The sequence below is a fragment of the Astatotilapia calliptera genome, chromosome 10 (assembly GCF_900246225.1).
Source record: "Astatotilapia calliptera chromosome 10, fAstCal1.2, whole genome shotgun sequence".
NCBI classification, from domain to species: domain Eukaryota; kingdom Metazoa; phylum Chordata; class Actinopteri; order Cichliformes; family Cichlidae; genus Astatotilapia; species Astatotilapia calliptera.
Window position 1 is genome coordinate 5,828,003 of NC_039311.1, and position 14,386 is coordinate 5,842,388.

At 40.9% G+C, this 14,386-nt stretch overlaps 1 protein-coding gene across 6 annotated transcripts in view; it reads left to right on the forward strand.

The window, feature by feature from the left end:
- Positions 1–2,253: 2,253 nt before the first annotated feature.
- The window catches only part of mark4a (MAP/microtubule affinity-regulating kinase 4a), a 34,130-nt gene continuing 21,997 nt past the window's right edge, over positions 2,254–14,386 (forward strand). For 4 of the 6 annotated variants that reach the window (XM_026181061.1, XM_026181062.1, XM_026181066.1 and 1 more), the window contains exons 1-5: positions 2,254–2,906; positions 5,279–5,476; positions 6,863–6,916; positions 10,696–10,744; positions 10,994–11,059. In XM_026181061.1, the coding sequence (XP_026036846.1) occupies positions 2,853–2,906; positions 5,279–5,476; positions 6,863–6,916; positions 10,696–10,744; positions 10,994–11,059 (421 nt within the window). In that variant the 5' untranslated portion in view covers positions 2,254–2,852. Of the gene's footprint in view, positions 2,907–3,393; positions 3,668–3,800; positions 3,826–4,632; positions 4,787–5,278; positions 5,477–6,862; positions 6,917–10,695; positions 10,745–10,993; positions 11,060–14,386 lie in introns of those variants that run through there. The other 2 variants (XM_026181064.1, XM_026181065.1) reach the window with 2 other exon arrangements.

Below are 14,386 nucleotides of genomic sequence, written 5' to 3' on the forward strand. Positions count from 1 at the left end.
ACCTTTAACAGGGGCCTTCATTCTTAGAAACATAAGATAAGCCATCAGGCATGAGCCACACAAAAAACAACTTGACAGATGTGTAATAAAGCATCTGAGGTGGAGGAAATAGAGGGAAAAGCCTTGTGTTTCAGAAAACCTGATTTTGCCTCACACTTAAATAAAGCTGGAATTTGAGTAACGACAAGGAGATCGTTTGAATGACAACGGATGCAAAAGTTACTTATTATAGAGTTCTTTGGTGAGTACAGAAAAGGCATCTCTACCTAAGCAAATAACAGAATGCCATTAAAGCACAGCAAAAGAGACAATCAGGCTAACTAGCCATAGCTTCTTAATTCCTAGTTTTAGGGAGCTGTAGACATGCACATGTGCATCTTTTACTAAGTGCAAGACAAGACAGACAGATAGATAAGGCATCAGTCACAGTACCTCTGCACAGGTCGTAGTGTCATGACTGTGTGTTGGTGTGTTCCACCACAAACCCAGTGTGGACCATAGAATAGACATTAAACATTGCTGCTTTGTGAACTTCTTTTTTTAAAGCCTTGAGTGGAGCATCGTCGTTATATTCCATATGTTTTGAAACAGTGTGTCGTGAGCAAGTGTTAAACTGAGGCACTCTGTTCACACAGCAGGCAAAATGTATTCTTCTTTATCATCCTTCTGGAAATTAATGGAGGCAATAATTTACAAAATAAACATCATACTGTATTCAGTAAGAACTGAAACCAGCAACTGAGACCAAAAAACTAGTCAGAAAAGCTTTGACTGAGGTGATAGATGAAGGGAGCTGAGGGCCATTTAATCACAGACTTCTATATAGTCAGACATGTTCTGCAACCATAAATGTCACCTCCTGCTGGCCATCAGACAGAATGCAAAGCATGTATATGTGTGTGTGTGTGTGCAGACACTCACATATACACACGTGCTCATATGAAGCCAGTAGCCTAGAGGGAACCAGGAAGCACCTCACTGACAATGTGAAGAATAAAGTATCATTATTCCAGAGTTGATGAGTGGATATGAAGTAGCTTGGCACTTTTATTTCTGGATCCCTAAAATGTTTAGAATGTGTAATTTTAGGAGTGTTGTGTAGAGGTTTATTGGGGGGGGGGGGACAACATTTGCCTGGTTACAATTTCAAAACAGTTTTCCACCCATTATGTTAAGTTTCAGGGGATTTCATTACATTATACACAAAGGGATTCACGTTTTAACTCTGTGATGCCTCTGCCTTTTAAGGCATTCGCTCTAACAGAGAGAAGAGCCTCAGCTCCCACAGCAAACACTATCTCTCTCCCTGTGCAGGCCCCAGCCAGACACCAGGTCTTATAAAGGCAGAGAACCGCTTTATGAATCACTGTTTTGGATGGAGAAGCCTTGCACTTCGGCCATCTTTGGATAGTTTATGCTCATTTACGCACAAAACTACGCTGGTATAACCGGTAGTGGGTTGTGTTGTGCTGGACCTGTCAGCATCTTTGATGTGGCGCATCTAAGTCGCATCAAACGCAATACGGTTAGACAGCTCAGGCAGGAAGTTAGGAAATTGAGTTTCCAAAATAAAATGGTGAAGTTGGTCGATGTGTGGAGCGCTTCGGTCTGACCCCCAGTTAGCACAACGAGAGGGTGATACTTCTACGGCCTGCTTTATTATTGGTTAATTTGTAGCTACATTAATGCTCTTTATGGAGACCGATTAAGATACACACGTGAAAATAAAAAAGGTTTAAAATGAATTAACCACTCATTGAAACTCTGAGTAAAAACAACATCCAGGTGCCAGAAGAAAGCAAAAAGAAAAATGTAAATATGTAACAACATGTTTTAGGGAATCATCGGCCTCCGCCTGACCCAAGCAACCTCTTTTATCGTCATCATTGTTATTTTAATCTCACCATCATTAACATTAGGAGGAGATAATTGTTTGGAAACGATACACAATATGAGAGCATTACTGCATTATAGCATATGTTCCTTGTGTTGATGCTGTTTTGTGTGTTCCTTTACATAAAGACACAACACAAAGGTATTTAATGGAGCGTAACAACTGACCACAATATAGGTTTAGTGTGCATTCAGATTAAAGCCCCCGGAGGGAGGGGCCCTGGTTCTTACCCTCATACACAAAGGCTGAAAGTGATCACCTGATAGATCAGATAATAGATATTTGAGTCGTTTTGTCTCGAACATCAAACATAACTTTCATATTGTCAGTCCCCCAAACCGACCGGAAGTCTCGTCCCTGTGTCTTCTTCCTGACTTTACGGTGGTGCGCATCTCACCGACCTGGAATACCGATTTCCGAACATTTCGGCCTTTTCCCTCCGCTGCACCGTAAAGCCGCGTTTTCGTGCTGCGGCTTGCATTGGCGTTGTGGGGTTAAGGACGGGCTCTGTCGGTCGGTATTATGACAGAGGGAGATGACACACATCCAGAGGGAGCTGTGTTTGTTTTGTATGGCGAAATGAGGATGAGGCAGGGGGTGGAGAGTCGCCACAGAGACGCTGGGTTCCGTCCAAACATCACCGCATTTTAGCACTTCTTCAGTGCTCGGGATTTGCGTTACACGGCATCTGCTGCACCGCTCATTTTTTCCCTTTCTTGACAGTGCATGGTGGAACATGCAGCTTGTTTGAGGACACCCCCCTTCCACATACCCATTGCTGCCATGATAGGCAGAGGTCTCCTCTCGACCGTGGCTCGGCCGGTTGGAGAAGAGGCAGATTGATTTGGGACGGTGGGTCATATCTGCGGATGTTATTCCGTCTGTGGAGCCTGTAAATCTCATCCGCGCGCGCACACCGTGATTCTTACTCAGGGAAAAAAAGGAGAAAGAAAACAACATGTCTTCTCGATCTGCATTACCGTCTGGAAACGACAGGAGTAGTGGAGACCATGTAAGTGCAATTCCAGTCTGCAGCCTGTGTTTGTGTGCCTGCAGACGATAGATCGTGCATCCCTTAAAAAAAGAAGAAAAAAAGATATCTGCATATGTGTGGCTTTGGGCAGTTTGTGGTTTTATTCATTGTGCGGGTGGTTGAGGGGAGGGGGATCGTAGATGGTGATGTTTTTCCCGTTTGAGGCTCTGCTGTCCTGATATTGGACGGATATTTAAACAGAGCAGGCTCTTTGAAAAAAAAAGGCTAACCTTGGGTGTCTGTGCAGGGAAAGAGCTGATGGCAGGCAAACAGCCCGGAATGAGTCCATCCGCATACGATAACGCTCAGCGGATATGCGCAGAAAGCCTGAAGACCAGCCGTCACCTCTTATTATAAGGCTTGGAGAGATAGTGATGTCACATTATACTCCTTGCTGCTGCTGCTGCTGTTGTGTGTGTGTGTGTGTGTGTGTGTGTGTGTGTGTGTGTGTGTGTGTGTGTGTGTGTGTGTGTGTGTGTGTGTGTGTGTGTGTGTGTGTTCCCTAGAAATTGGATGGGTGGGACGAGAGCAGCACAAGAGGCCAAAATAAACGTAGAGAGAATATCTGGACTGTTCGGCTGAAGCCAGGGGATTACTGCGTAAAATGATGTGCAGTCCATTGCTGCGCAGCCTACAAAGCGATCAACCCCAGAGCCAGTGGGTGTCAGACAGCGCCATACATTGTATGCTGTGGAAAACAGAAACGGCCTGCAGAAAAGAAGCAAGCTGACACCGAACAGGTTCTGCATATGTGGAATCCATCCATCTAATATCTAAATGGGCGCATGACTGATTTATGTTGCATTATGTCATTTCATTGCCCTCAACACTTTTGCACCCCCTCCCCCCACCCCAACCCCATCTGTTTGTTAGCAGAGCTTTCAGCACAGAAGGATGGGTAAGCCAATAGATGTGTGGATGTGTGTGTGTGTGGAAGTGAATGTGCAGGAGTGTGTGACTTTACGAGGTGTATGATTGATTGTGAATGGAGATTCATCTATTAGAAGTGATCTGGAGCTGTTACTGTTGCATCTCGATTATACGATGATGACAGATGAGTGGATGGAGCGGATGAAGCGGTGTCTTGCCATATTGGCAGTCACAGGTGAGGCTTGGCTTGATGTGCAACGAACAGCGCAGGGGGATTAATGCACTCGCTTGCTCGCCACGCATGCATGTTTGTGCTGCCCGTGGTATTGGTTGGAGATGTTTGATTGTGGAGTTTGGATCCCGACTGGCACCAAGGTGGGGCATAGGAACATGACTGGAAGCAAGAGAAGGAATAACGGAAGGTGGGGGTTAAGGCTATGAGTGGTTGTGTTTGCGTGTGAAACTAAGAGCAAGATGACATGCTGGGGGGGAATGGAAGTGTGATGCCTCAGGGCCCAGGGCTGGCCAGGGACCACTGTGTCGGCATCTGCTCCCTATTTTTTTGTTTTTGTGTTGTTGTTTTTTTACTTCTTCCTCTTACAAACAGTGAAAGGTGATACCTCTTTATTGCCCCACTCACTACCACCTGTTCTTATGTTTCCCTCTTTAATATCTTCCCTTTGTTTGTCACATGACAAGTAGCTGTTTCATACTGTGCTGCATCAGGCTTTGCTTGTGTGATTGCATGTTGTCGTTTTCCGCTTGAAAATTATCTGTGACTCAAGCTTGAGACTATCAGAACTGCACAGCAATGCTCTAAAGTGTTGGGGTCCAGGATCAACTGTTTACAGGGTTGTGAAAGCTTCAGGGCCACCACATATTCTAGCAACAGCGTTACCTGTATCCCCTGTCAAAATGGATGAAGACATCTCTCAGCAGTGAAGTAGCAGACCTCTGAAGAAGATGATGCTGAGCCCAAAATGGAAACAGTATGTTGTGTTGGAATACAGCTGTTAGCCCAGGAACGAGGGACATGTAGTCACATGCAGATCAGCTCCAGGTTGTTGCTCTTTGTCATTACGGGTCAAACATCTGTTGGAATGATTATGGGATATGGCACCAACTTGTCATTATGAGCTTAGCAGTATTTGATATACAAAGCTGGGTTGGTTATTGTAAGTGTTGTCACCAATGTGTTTTTTGTCACTTACACAGTATGTGTTACACTGTGCAGCGATCAATGTGACAAACACTTTAGCTACTAAAAGAGAGAGGTGTCTTATTGTTTGGAGACAGAGTTTATGAGTAGCTTGAAGAGGCTGCAGGCACTAACTAATGCATGCTATTTTACTTCTGGAGGCCCATCAGTCGTTTGAGGTTGTAGATCATCCTTTAAGTCCTTTTCCAGCCTGCTGCTGCTGCTCTGTGTGATATTGCTGTTGGCACAGTGACCTAACCTCTTCCCCTTCATTTTCCTCCAGCATGTGTCACTGGGGGCCAGCCGCTCAGATAAGGCCACCAGCCAGTCCAGCCGCTCTCTGGGTGCCCGGTGCAGGAACTCGATTGCCTCTTGCTCTGACGAACAGCCGCACATAGGCAACTACCGCCTGCTCAAGACCATCGGCAAAGGAAACTTTGCCAAGGTCAAGCTGGCCCGCCACATTTTGACGGGCAGGGAGGTGAGTTACAAGAGAAACAGACATCAAAGGTGGGAGTGAGTGATGGATATAACTGTAAAAAATGAAAGCTAACACTTGGCCGATGTGCTGGTGTCCTTAATATTATCTTAAGAATCCAGTAGTATGTCTTCATGAGAGCCCTCCTTTTAATTATATTTTCTAAAAAGTAAATTTTCCTTGCCTCCTAATTAGTCCTTCTCTAAAATGTATTTGTGTACTTTTCTTTGAGCCAGCTATTTTAACACAAATAGATTGACTTATCTTCTGTATCTTTAATGCTGAGCTTCAAGCTCCATATTTTATTCTTGGACTCAAGTAGAATTTCTTTGGATGACTCAAAGTTCAAAATAGTCCATATATACTGCATGTGCCTCAGCGAAGTCCTTCAGTTTAAGCCACCTTTCTTCTCATCGGCTGCCACTCACAAACAGAGAGGAGGGGCTAATGTGCTCACAAGGCGTTAGTTGTGGATACAGTGGACTCATTATATTAAACTATAGCCATGTTTAACATGAGCATGCACCACTGCAATACTACATGTATGACAGGAAATAAGGAAACACATACGAGGTCCTTTTAAGGGAAACTGGGAAACTATGAAGTGAAATTATTTCAAACTGTGGGTAAAAACAACCTAATCTAAACACACGACTAAATAATTGCATTACGTCTAATAAGATAAGAGTTAACAAGTTTTTCAATTCAGTTCCATTTTATTTATACAGCAACAACAGTCACCTCAAGGCGCTTTATATTGTAAGGTAGACCCTAAAATAATACATACAGAGAAAAACCCAACAATCATATGACCTCCTATGAGCAAGCACTTTGGCGACAGTGGGAAGGAAAAACTCCCTTTTAACAGGAAGAAACCTCCGGCAGAACCATGCTCAGGGAGGGGCGGGGCCATCTGCTGCGACCGGTTGGGGTGAGAGAAGGAAGACAGGATAAAGACATGCTGTGGAAGAGAGACAGAGAATAATAACTTTTAATACATGTTTTTATAATTTGTAGTACATGTTTTCTTTATGACACTTTATGATTAATTATGTATTTAACAAAGCTCGGAAAGAACTTTCATCATCTACTTAGCAGCGCCTGGTTTAGCAGCACCAGTTCTAGTCAGTAGGGATTAAATCCGCTCAAATTCGCGTGACAACAGCTTGTGGAAGTAAATGTTCCGAGTGGCCTCAGTCCATGTTTACTTGCTGTAGAAGACGATTTAAATATGCCTCTCAAAATGAGATTTTTCTGCATTTCTTGAGTGCTGAGAAAAGAATTCTTAGATATGAGTCAGTTATATCAGTAGGAAAGGCTTCACAGCATCATATAAGAGTGGTGCTATCTTTTTTTCACTCATCAAAAATTCCTTGATGTCTCTTCCAGGTTGCAATAAAAATCATTGACAAAACTCAGTTGAACCCAACCAGCCTACAAAAGGTGAGTTTTTCCTTTTGATACTAATGAGACGAGGGAATATATGTGTTATGTGCTCAGGTACAAAATAGAAACGCACACTGGTTTGATGTTATTTGTCTTCATAAGCAGAAACAAAGCATTCAAGTGAGGTGGATTCTGTTGGGGGTTTAGAGGCTGGTCAGGTTTGTCCTCAGCTGCTTCCACCCTCTCACAAGGGACAGGAATGAGACAGCATCTGATAGAGAGAGGGCTCATGGGATGTGATGCTGTTTGACAGGTGCTAGGGACTGGATGGGAGTGAGAGGAGACCTCTGTTCCAGCGATCAACTCTTGTCTCTCTCCGGGCTAATCACCGGCCTGAGAGGGACTGAGTTATTTCATAAACCACAGTCACGCAACCTATACCTTCTTAGATTGCCATGAAAAGCTTGTTTCTATGCATAACAAAGAAAACAGAAGATTTTGTAGCAGTTCAGAGGTGGACTGGAACAAAATCAGCTGTCCTTGGTGTCTGTCGGGTGCATGGCACAGTCTGGTTTCTTGTTCCTGCTGGGCAGAATGTTGAGATGTGAGTCTGAACTGTAGATACTTGTATGGCTTGTTATACATGGATGTCTGGTATAGATGGAGCAGGAGCTGGGTTTATAGACACTTGGAGCTGGAGACATGGATTGAAGATTTCATTATTTTATTAATTAAAAGCTGTTGTGTCTCAAAATGTGCGCCTCATGTAGCTGTGTGATGTAGAAAAATAAAATGTCTATAGAAGCTCAGAAAATGCATGTGACATGTGCTGCATCCTATAATATCCACATAATGCCAAAGTCTCAACATCACAACATGCACAAGCTCCTCTGCCTGTGCACAAGACGTGAACAGACCAGGGAAAATCAAATCAGGGGCGAAATAATCCAGTTTTATTTGTGTGTAGTATGTGTGTGATTTCATTTGACTGAAGACATCTGCATGTCTGGCTTGATGCAGTCAACAAGACACTACTTCTATAGGATAGGACCCCTTGTTTACATTAATGTGGAGGGTAACACCATTGCAAAAATGTCCTGGAAGATTTTGATCACTGACTTCCTGCAATCCTCATTCTTAAAATCATATTTCTGGTGCTTATTTCATGGCATCCGGTTCAGGAGCTGTAATCCTAACTTCCATGTCATGCCATCTTCCTGGGTGCACCTTTTTTTGGATTGGATTGTGGGAGACGAGAGAGGTGAAGGAATTTTCACCAATTAGGGAGAAAACTCAACACCTGGCCACTGGTTATAGTTTTTCACATACCTGTGGGCTAGTGAAAGTCCTTAGATTTAAACACACAAAAGAGGCCATATTAACACAATGTGGATGGTTTTGTAGAGATTAGTTGAAAGATAACAAAGTCCGAACTTAAGCATGTTAATTCAGGCAGAATACAAAAGCTAACAGTGACATCCCACATCATTGACACCTTTGTATGTATGTAACTGGTCAATCTCGTTTAGATATTCGAGCTGCTTCAACCTGTCCGCACTTGCTACAGGTGCGTGCCACTTTGCAGCTCACCACCATTCCAGTTCCTCTTGTTCTGGCTATTTCTGACTTCATCAGTGCCATCCATCGTCTACTTTACAATGCTATGGGGTCTTATTGCTCTCCCTGCCTTCCATACATGTGCATAGAATTGGTGGAGAGGCCACAGAACAGAGCCTTGCCGCCAAATATAAATTGCTGCAGATGGAAGTAATTGTCTTCTCTTTATACGACAGTCCTGTCTGAAATGAAGTGTGTGTTAAAGACACATCACATCCAAGCAGAAATTTCTATTTCAGCGCGTTTCTGCTCTGTCCTAGCTACGGCCAGGAAGCTTATAACCACTGTTCACATGCATCCTGACATAGACCTGCTGTTTCTTTGCAGTGTTGGGGGTTTGTTTATTGTTTTGATGGATCTGACTCTTCTCAGCCTCGTTGTGATGAGCAAGGAATTAATGGGATGGCCTGGATGATAAGACACTTAAGCGCTACGCATCCCAAGATTCCCTCTAGCACAGCTGGAGAAGCTGGGAAGGAGCTTGGTCTTAATACCTAGGTTGCTATGGCAACAGTGATATTGGGGCACTGCTGAAGGAATTGAATGGAGAAGGAGGAGGAGGAGGAGGGGATGGAGGGAGATGTGGGAAAGGGGAGTGAGAAAAAAAAGAATAGAATTGCTTATCGCACCATCGTTTTTTTCTTCTTCCTTTTTTTTGTAGTTGACATCATGGAAGAGAGTTGCCACCAACTGCCTTTTGTTATGACAGTGGTACTGTTACTGTATGTTCATGGAACTGGGAGAGCTGGCATCAATTTTAAAGCCCCTGACTGAAGTGTACAAATATGTGCCTCACAGTATCACAGACAGGAGGGGGGGTCAGAGTAGATGTTGGTCTGAATTTGGCTCCATTCATCACACTGCTGTGTGGGCTTTGCTTGCTCTTAAAATGAAAATCATTTTATTATCAGGATTGTTATACATTTGTCTGCTCCTCTTTGGTTTTTTGTGGTAAAATGAATTGCACATTACTGTACTATAAAGACGAATGACTATATGTGTACTCTGTTCACGTCAGAAGAGATGCATTACAAGATAAGTTATAAATTCTTTGTTATAAAAGCGTTGTGGGCATTATAGGGCACACCGTTATTTACATCACAGACTGTACATGTACTGTACAAAAGGGCTATAATTTCCAATTTTGAAAAGTGAGGCAATTTTTTTCATGCCACTGACCAGCTGGGCAGCACCTCTGTTTTATAAAGGGTTTCTGGTTGCATAGATGCTGAGTTCTCAGTAAACACATTTCTAACGCTCACACTCATTGCCTGTTGCTTTAAAGCTAACTCCTGCCTGTTTGTGATTACCTAGATAACCCATCAATGTATTCACTACCAGGTAATATGTCAGTCAACAGTTCTACAGTATCTTGCAATCCTCATTTGTAGTTGCTTCACTTGCTCCCCGTTTGTTGAGAAAGGTTTGTCTCGGGCTCTCCTGACAATGATGTTACTTAAAATTTTCTGGAACCTTTAAACTGGCGAATTGTCAAGGCAAGTGCTCGCAAGCACTGGATGCTGCCCTTCGACAGACTTACTAAATCTGCATGTGAAACGAAATCGTGGTTTTAGGTAAGGGTCATTAAGATGTATGCAGCTAATATTGCACACTTTAGGGAGAGCCTCACCTTCATAACATACAGTATTAGATTAAAAAAAAAATTTGTTAATGTGAATCATGATGAGCTACTTTAGAGATGTCCAAGAATAAAGTGTATGGCTGGAAATGAGCATGATATGTATATGTATATACAAAGAGCAACATGCAATGGACAAATGTGAGCCCCTAACTGGAATTTATCTTTAAAAAGTTCTAAATTGTGCAATTAGAAAATGACAGATTTGTTATTTTAATTTAAAAGTGAATTAAATGAAATGGAGAAAATAGTTTACATGAAGTGTTTAACTGTGCTCAGTTTCTACTGACATTTCAACTATTTTAGTATTCAGTGTCACATGTGGGAATTAACAGCAACATGCTTCAAATGAGAAGCTCAGCCTACTTATAATTGCTTGACATTTTCATGGTTCTCTGGGATCATAAAACTTCTGGGAAACTCTAGTTTAACTGACATGGATCTCTACAAAGTGAATGCAGAAATGCCCTCTCCACCACTGTATAGAGACTGGTTCCATAGTTGAAACCAGTTCTCCTGAGCACCTAATTCCACTGAGGTTTTATTTATCATGAAATGTAAATTTTGTTTCTTCTTCCAGCTTTTTCGGGAGGTACGGATAATGAAAGGCTTAAATCACCCAAACATAGGTAAGTTAATGTACACATTACCATACTTTGTCACAAGGTGTGGGCGCAGCCAGTAGTAAAAAGGTTTGAGCTCTTAAGCAGTCACTGACTGAAGTGCAGAGTGACATCTCACATGTATCAATACCTCCCATTGCACTAATGACTTTCCTCCATATTAAGAGAGCCAGACAGATACCTGTGCATTTTTTATAACATTAACAGCTTTTGTTTTGTGTTTTGATGTTGATCTGGTTCTGTTTTGGGCTACAGTGCAGCTTTTCGAGGTGATTGAGACGGATAAGACCCTTTACCTAGTCATGGAATATGCCAGTGGAGGTAGGTACATCAACCATCATGTCCAGGAAAGCTATGATGGAGCCCAAATGATGTATAGGGTTGCAGATTTGGCATCTAAGCTCCAAAATGAAAACTGTTTGTGAGAGCACTATGTGGCTGATTTTACAGATGCGGTCTTTCTTTAGGATGTGCAATAAAACAAAATAAAAGTGGTACAATTTTTTAAAAACACTGATTCCTTTTTTCATCCATATCCACAGAACAGGTTAAAAAAGGGTTCAGTTTAATATTAGCTTAATAAGATTGATTTTCACTCTCATGTAAATAGAGGAAATATATATATATATATATATATATATATATATATATATATATATATATATATATATATATATACATATATAGTGGAAGCAGCCAGTTAGCCTTATTTAGCAGATGGAATTGAAAGAATACCCTGGTTTTCCTTCTTATTTGACTTCATGTATCTAATATATGCACAAAAAAGGGATTTTTCTCAAAGATATAATCAATGGCTGGTATGTTCTACAGAGCCAGAGTGGCTCTTTCCCCTTTCTAGTATTTACACAAAGCTAAGCTAGCTTTCTGTGTGTCTGTTTGGCTAGTCACACAGGGTGTGTGTTAGCTAACGGTACAGAGGCTGTATTTCCCAGGAAAGACAGAATGTGAAACAACTTTACGCAGAGACAGAAAAATGTGTAACAATGAAAGGGCAGGAGAGGAAGAAGAGAGAATATTTTTAAAGATAAGGAGTGCTCAGTGACATTTTATAGACTGGAAACTTGAAGCTAGCTGCTAACTGTGGTGAGGTTTATAGTAATGTACCATATTGGACTGGAGCAGCTAGTGTTCATGGTCAATGTTAGGTTATATCGCAGGTATCAGACATCAAATTCAATTTAAGATGAGAATGTTGATTAGATTCATTGACCGTAATCATCCTTGATAGCTCATGTAATATCAATAACTTATGTCTTGTTGATTCAGGTGTGTCAGTAGTGTAGGGTGACCATATTTTGATTTCCAAAAAGAGGACATTTGGCCCAGTCATGAAGAATTTTAATAATACTGTTTGTTTAAAGAAAATTTTAACATATTTAAAAGATGCCTTCTTTGTGCGATTAATGAATGGTGAAATAGAAAATGTCATATAGGCTTTTACAAGTCAACAAATGCAAAAAAAATAACTTAAAAACCTCTGGAATTAAATAATGTTACAGAAATAATGTCTCATCTGTATAAGAAAAATTATAGTGAGGTACCAGGGAGGTATTGTGCAATGGTTTCTGCTGTCTCATTTGGCGTTTCTAACCTCAGTTAATTTTGTTTGCACGCCACCATTCTTCCAGTCAAAGTATGATTGGGAATATTTTCCCTGTTCCATGGTTACTTAAGTCGGAGAAATGCCACCGTACTGGATTTCATTAAGAGCTTCAAGAGTGACTTCCACTGAATGTAGCAGTATCACACCATTGACAATAGCTTCAGTCTTGGTGCGGGCACTGCTGAACTTTTTAGGTTTTAGGTTTTTTTTTAGCAACACACTAGTGCAATCCATGGATCTGTAGCTATTATGATGCTTCATAGTATGAAATGTCAGTGCGCCTTCTTTTATACTTCAAGTACATTTCAGAGCTTTTACTTTTTCACTTTTTAAGTTCAATTGCTACTTTAACTTTACAAGTATTTGTACTTCTACTTAATTGAGGAATATTTATACTTTTTCCATCTGTGAGAACTGCTTTCATGCCTTATGAGTCTGAAAACAATAGCTTCCTGGTTTGCTTTAATATTATGTGGCGCGCTACATCCACACAGTTGTTGTTTTCTTGCTTGCGCACAACCAATTTTACAAACATGAAAGCCGATAATACATTTTCACAATAGAAAGAGTAAATCATAACCTTGTGTTTTGGCAATGTTATGTTGTATTTTTGATAAAAATGTTGTTGGGATGTAGTTGAAGTTGGTCATTGAGAAATATCAATAGCAAGACTGAGATCTGTCAGACTCAGTTAATTGATCCATTATAGAAACACAGTGTCAACGGGTTTAAGTCCTTCCAAACACTCATTCACTTCGGCTGGATTTGTTCTTCACTATTTGAAAAATCGCTTTGACGTTGTCTCTCATCATTCAGAGAATTTATGTACACTACATATGTAAAAATATGTACAAAATAATCAATAGCTCCTGGGGTATTTCCAGTGCCTGGTAGACACTCTCTGCATTGGTGTCATATTAAAAGAAAATAAATTCCTGACTAGAAAAATGTCGCTACATGCAGAAATTCAATGAAAGTGCATGTTTGCTTATGTTTAGTTATGATTAAAGACACCCTGCACTTCCGAGTTTTCAGCTAGAATTTGCTATTAATCGAATCGCTCTTAATGAGCAAGGCAGTTGCAGGAGGCTGGACTTTGGTGGGAGAACCAGAGAAGTCCAACCATAATGGGAAAAACACTAGATAAAAGAGGACAAAAACACCTTCACATTAAAAAATATTTTATATAAGTATAATAAAAAGAAAGAAAGAAAGAAAGCATTTTTTTCTGGTTATTTATTTACAGTGGATGGCATCATCACACTGTGGCAGGAAAACACCAGAAAAAAAAAAAAATTGTTTATAAACTTAAACTACTGGGCCTGGGTTTCTGCGTTTTCAGTATCCTCTCCCATTATAATGATAATAATTATTATTATCAAATTTGCAAAAATTTGTCGTTACATTCCCATCCTGATATAGAGACACGCATAAAAAAAGTTAGGCTGAAGAAGGAGAATAATAAAAATAAGTCTGACTTATTAATATCTAATGTGCCTCAGTGTTTCAGTGTTCTGACATACTCAACAGTAAATCTGACTAATAATAGTGTGCCTTCATGCTGATGCACTGGCACACCCAATAAGAATAATACATCTGATGAGCAATAAATAATGTGCCTCAATGCTATTGCATTAACACCCTCAAAAAATTGAAAACAGATGTTATTCTTAGGGTGAGAAAGTCTGTTCCACTCTCATCTCCACAGTATCTTATGAGACCCAGTTGTCAGTTAGCTTACCTTAGCAGAACAAAGCAGCCTATTCTATAAGGCTGTAACCTTATACGTATAGTACAAATGGCAGTGTTGTCGATCTTGAACTCAAAAGAAATGAAAGGAAACGTTCCTTCTGTAACAAAGCTAATTTAAAGAAGCCTAAATAACATCTAAATAACCAAAACTACAGTATCACATCTTTTAATCTAAAATTGTGAAATATAATAATTTTGGTGGGCGATTGAACTCAAGTGATAGCTGTCCAGAAATGCATATGTCATGTTCAGGCACTATGACATATTGGAAT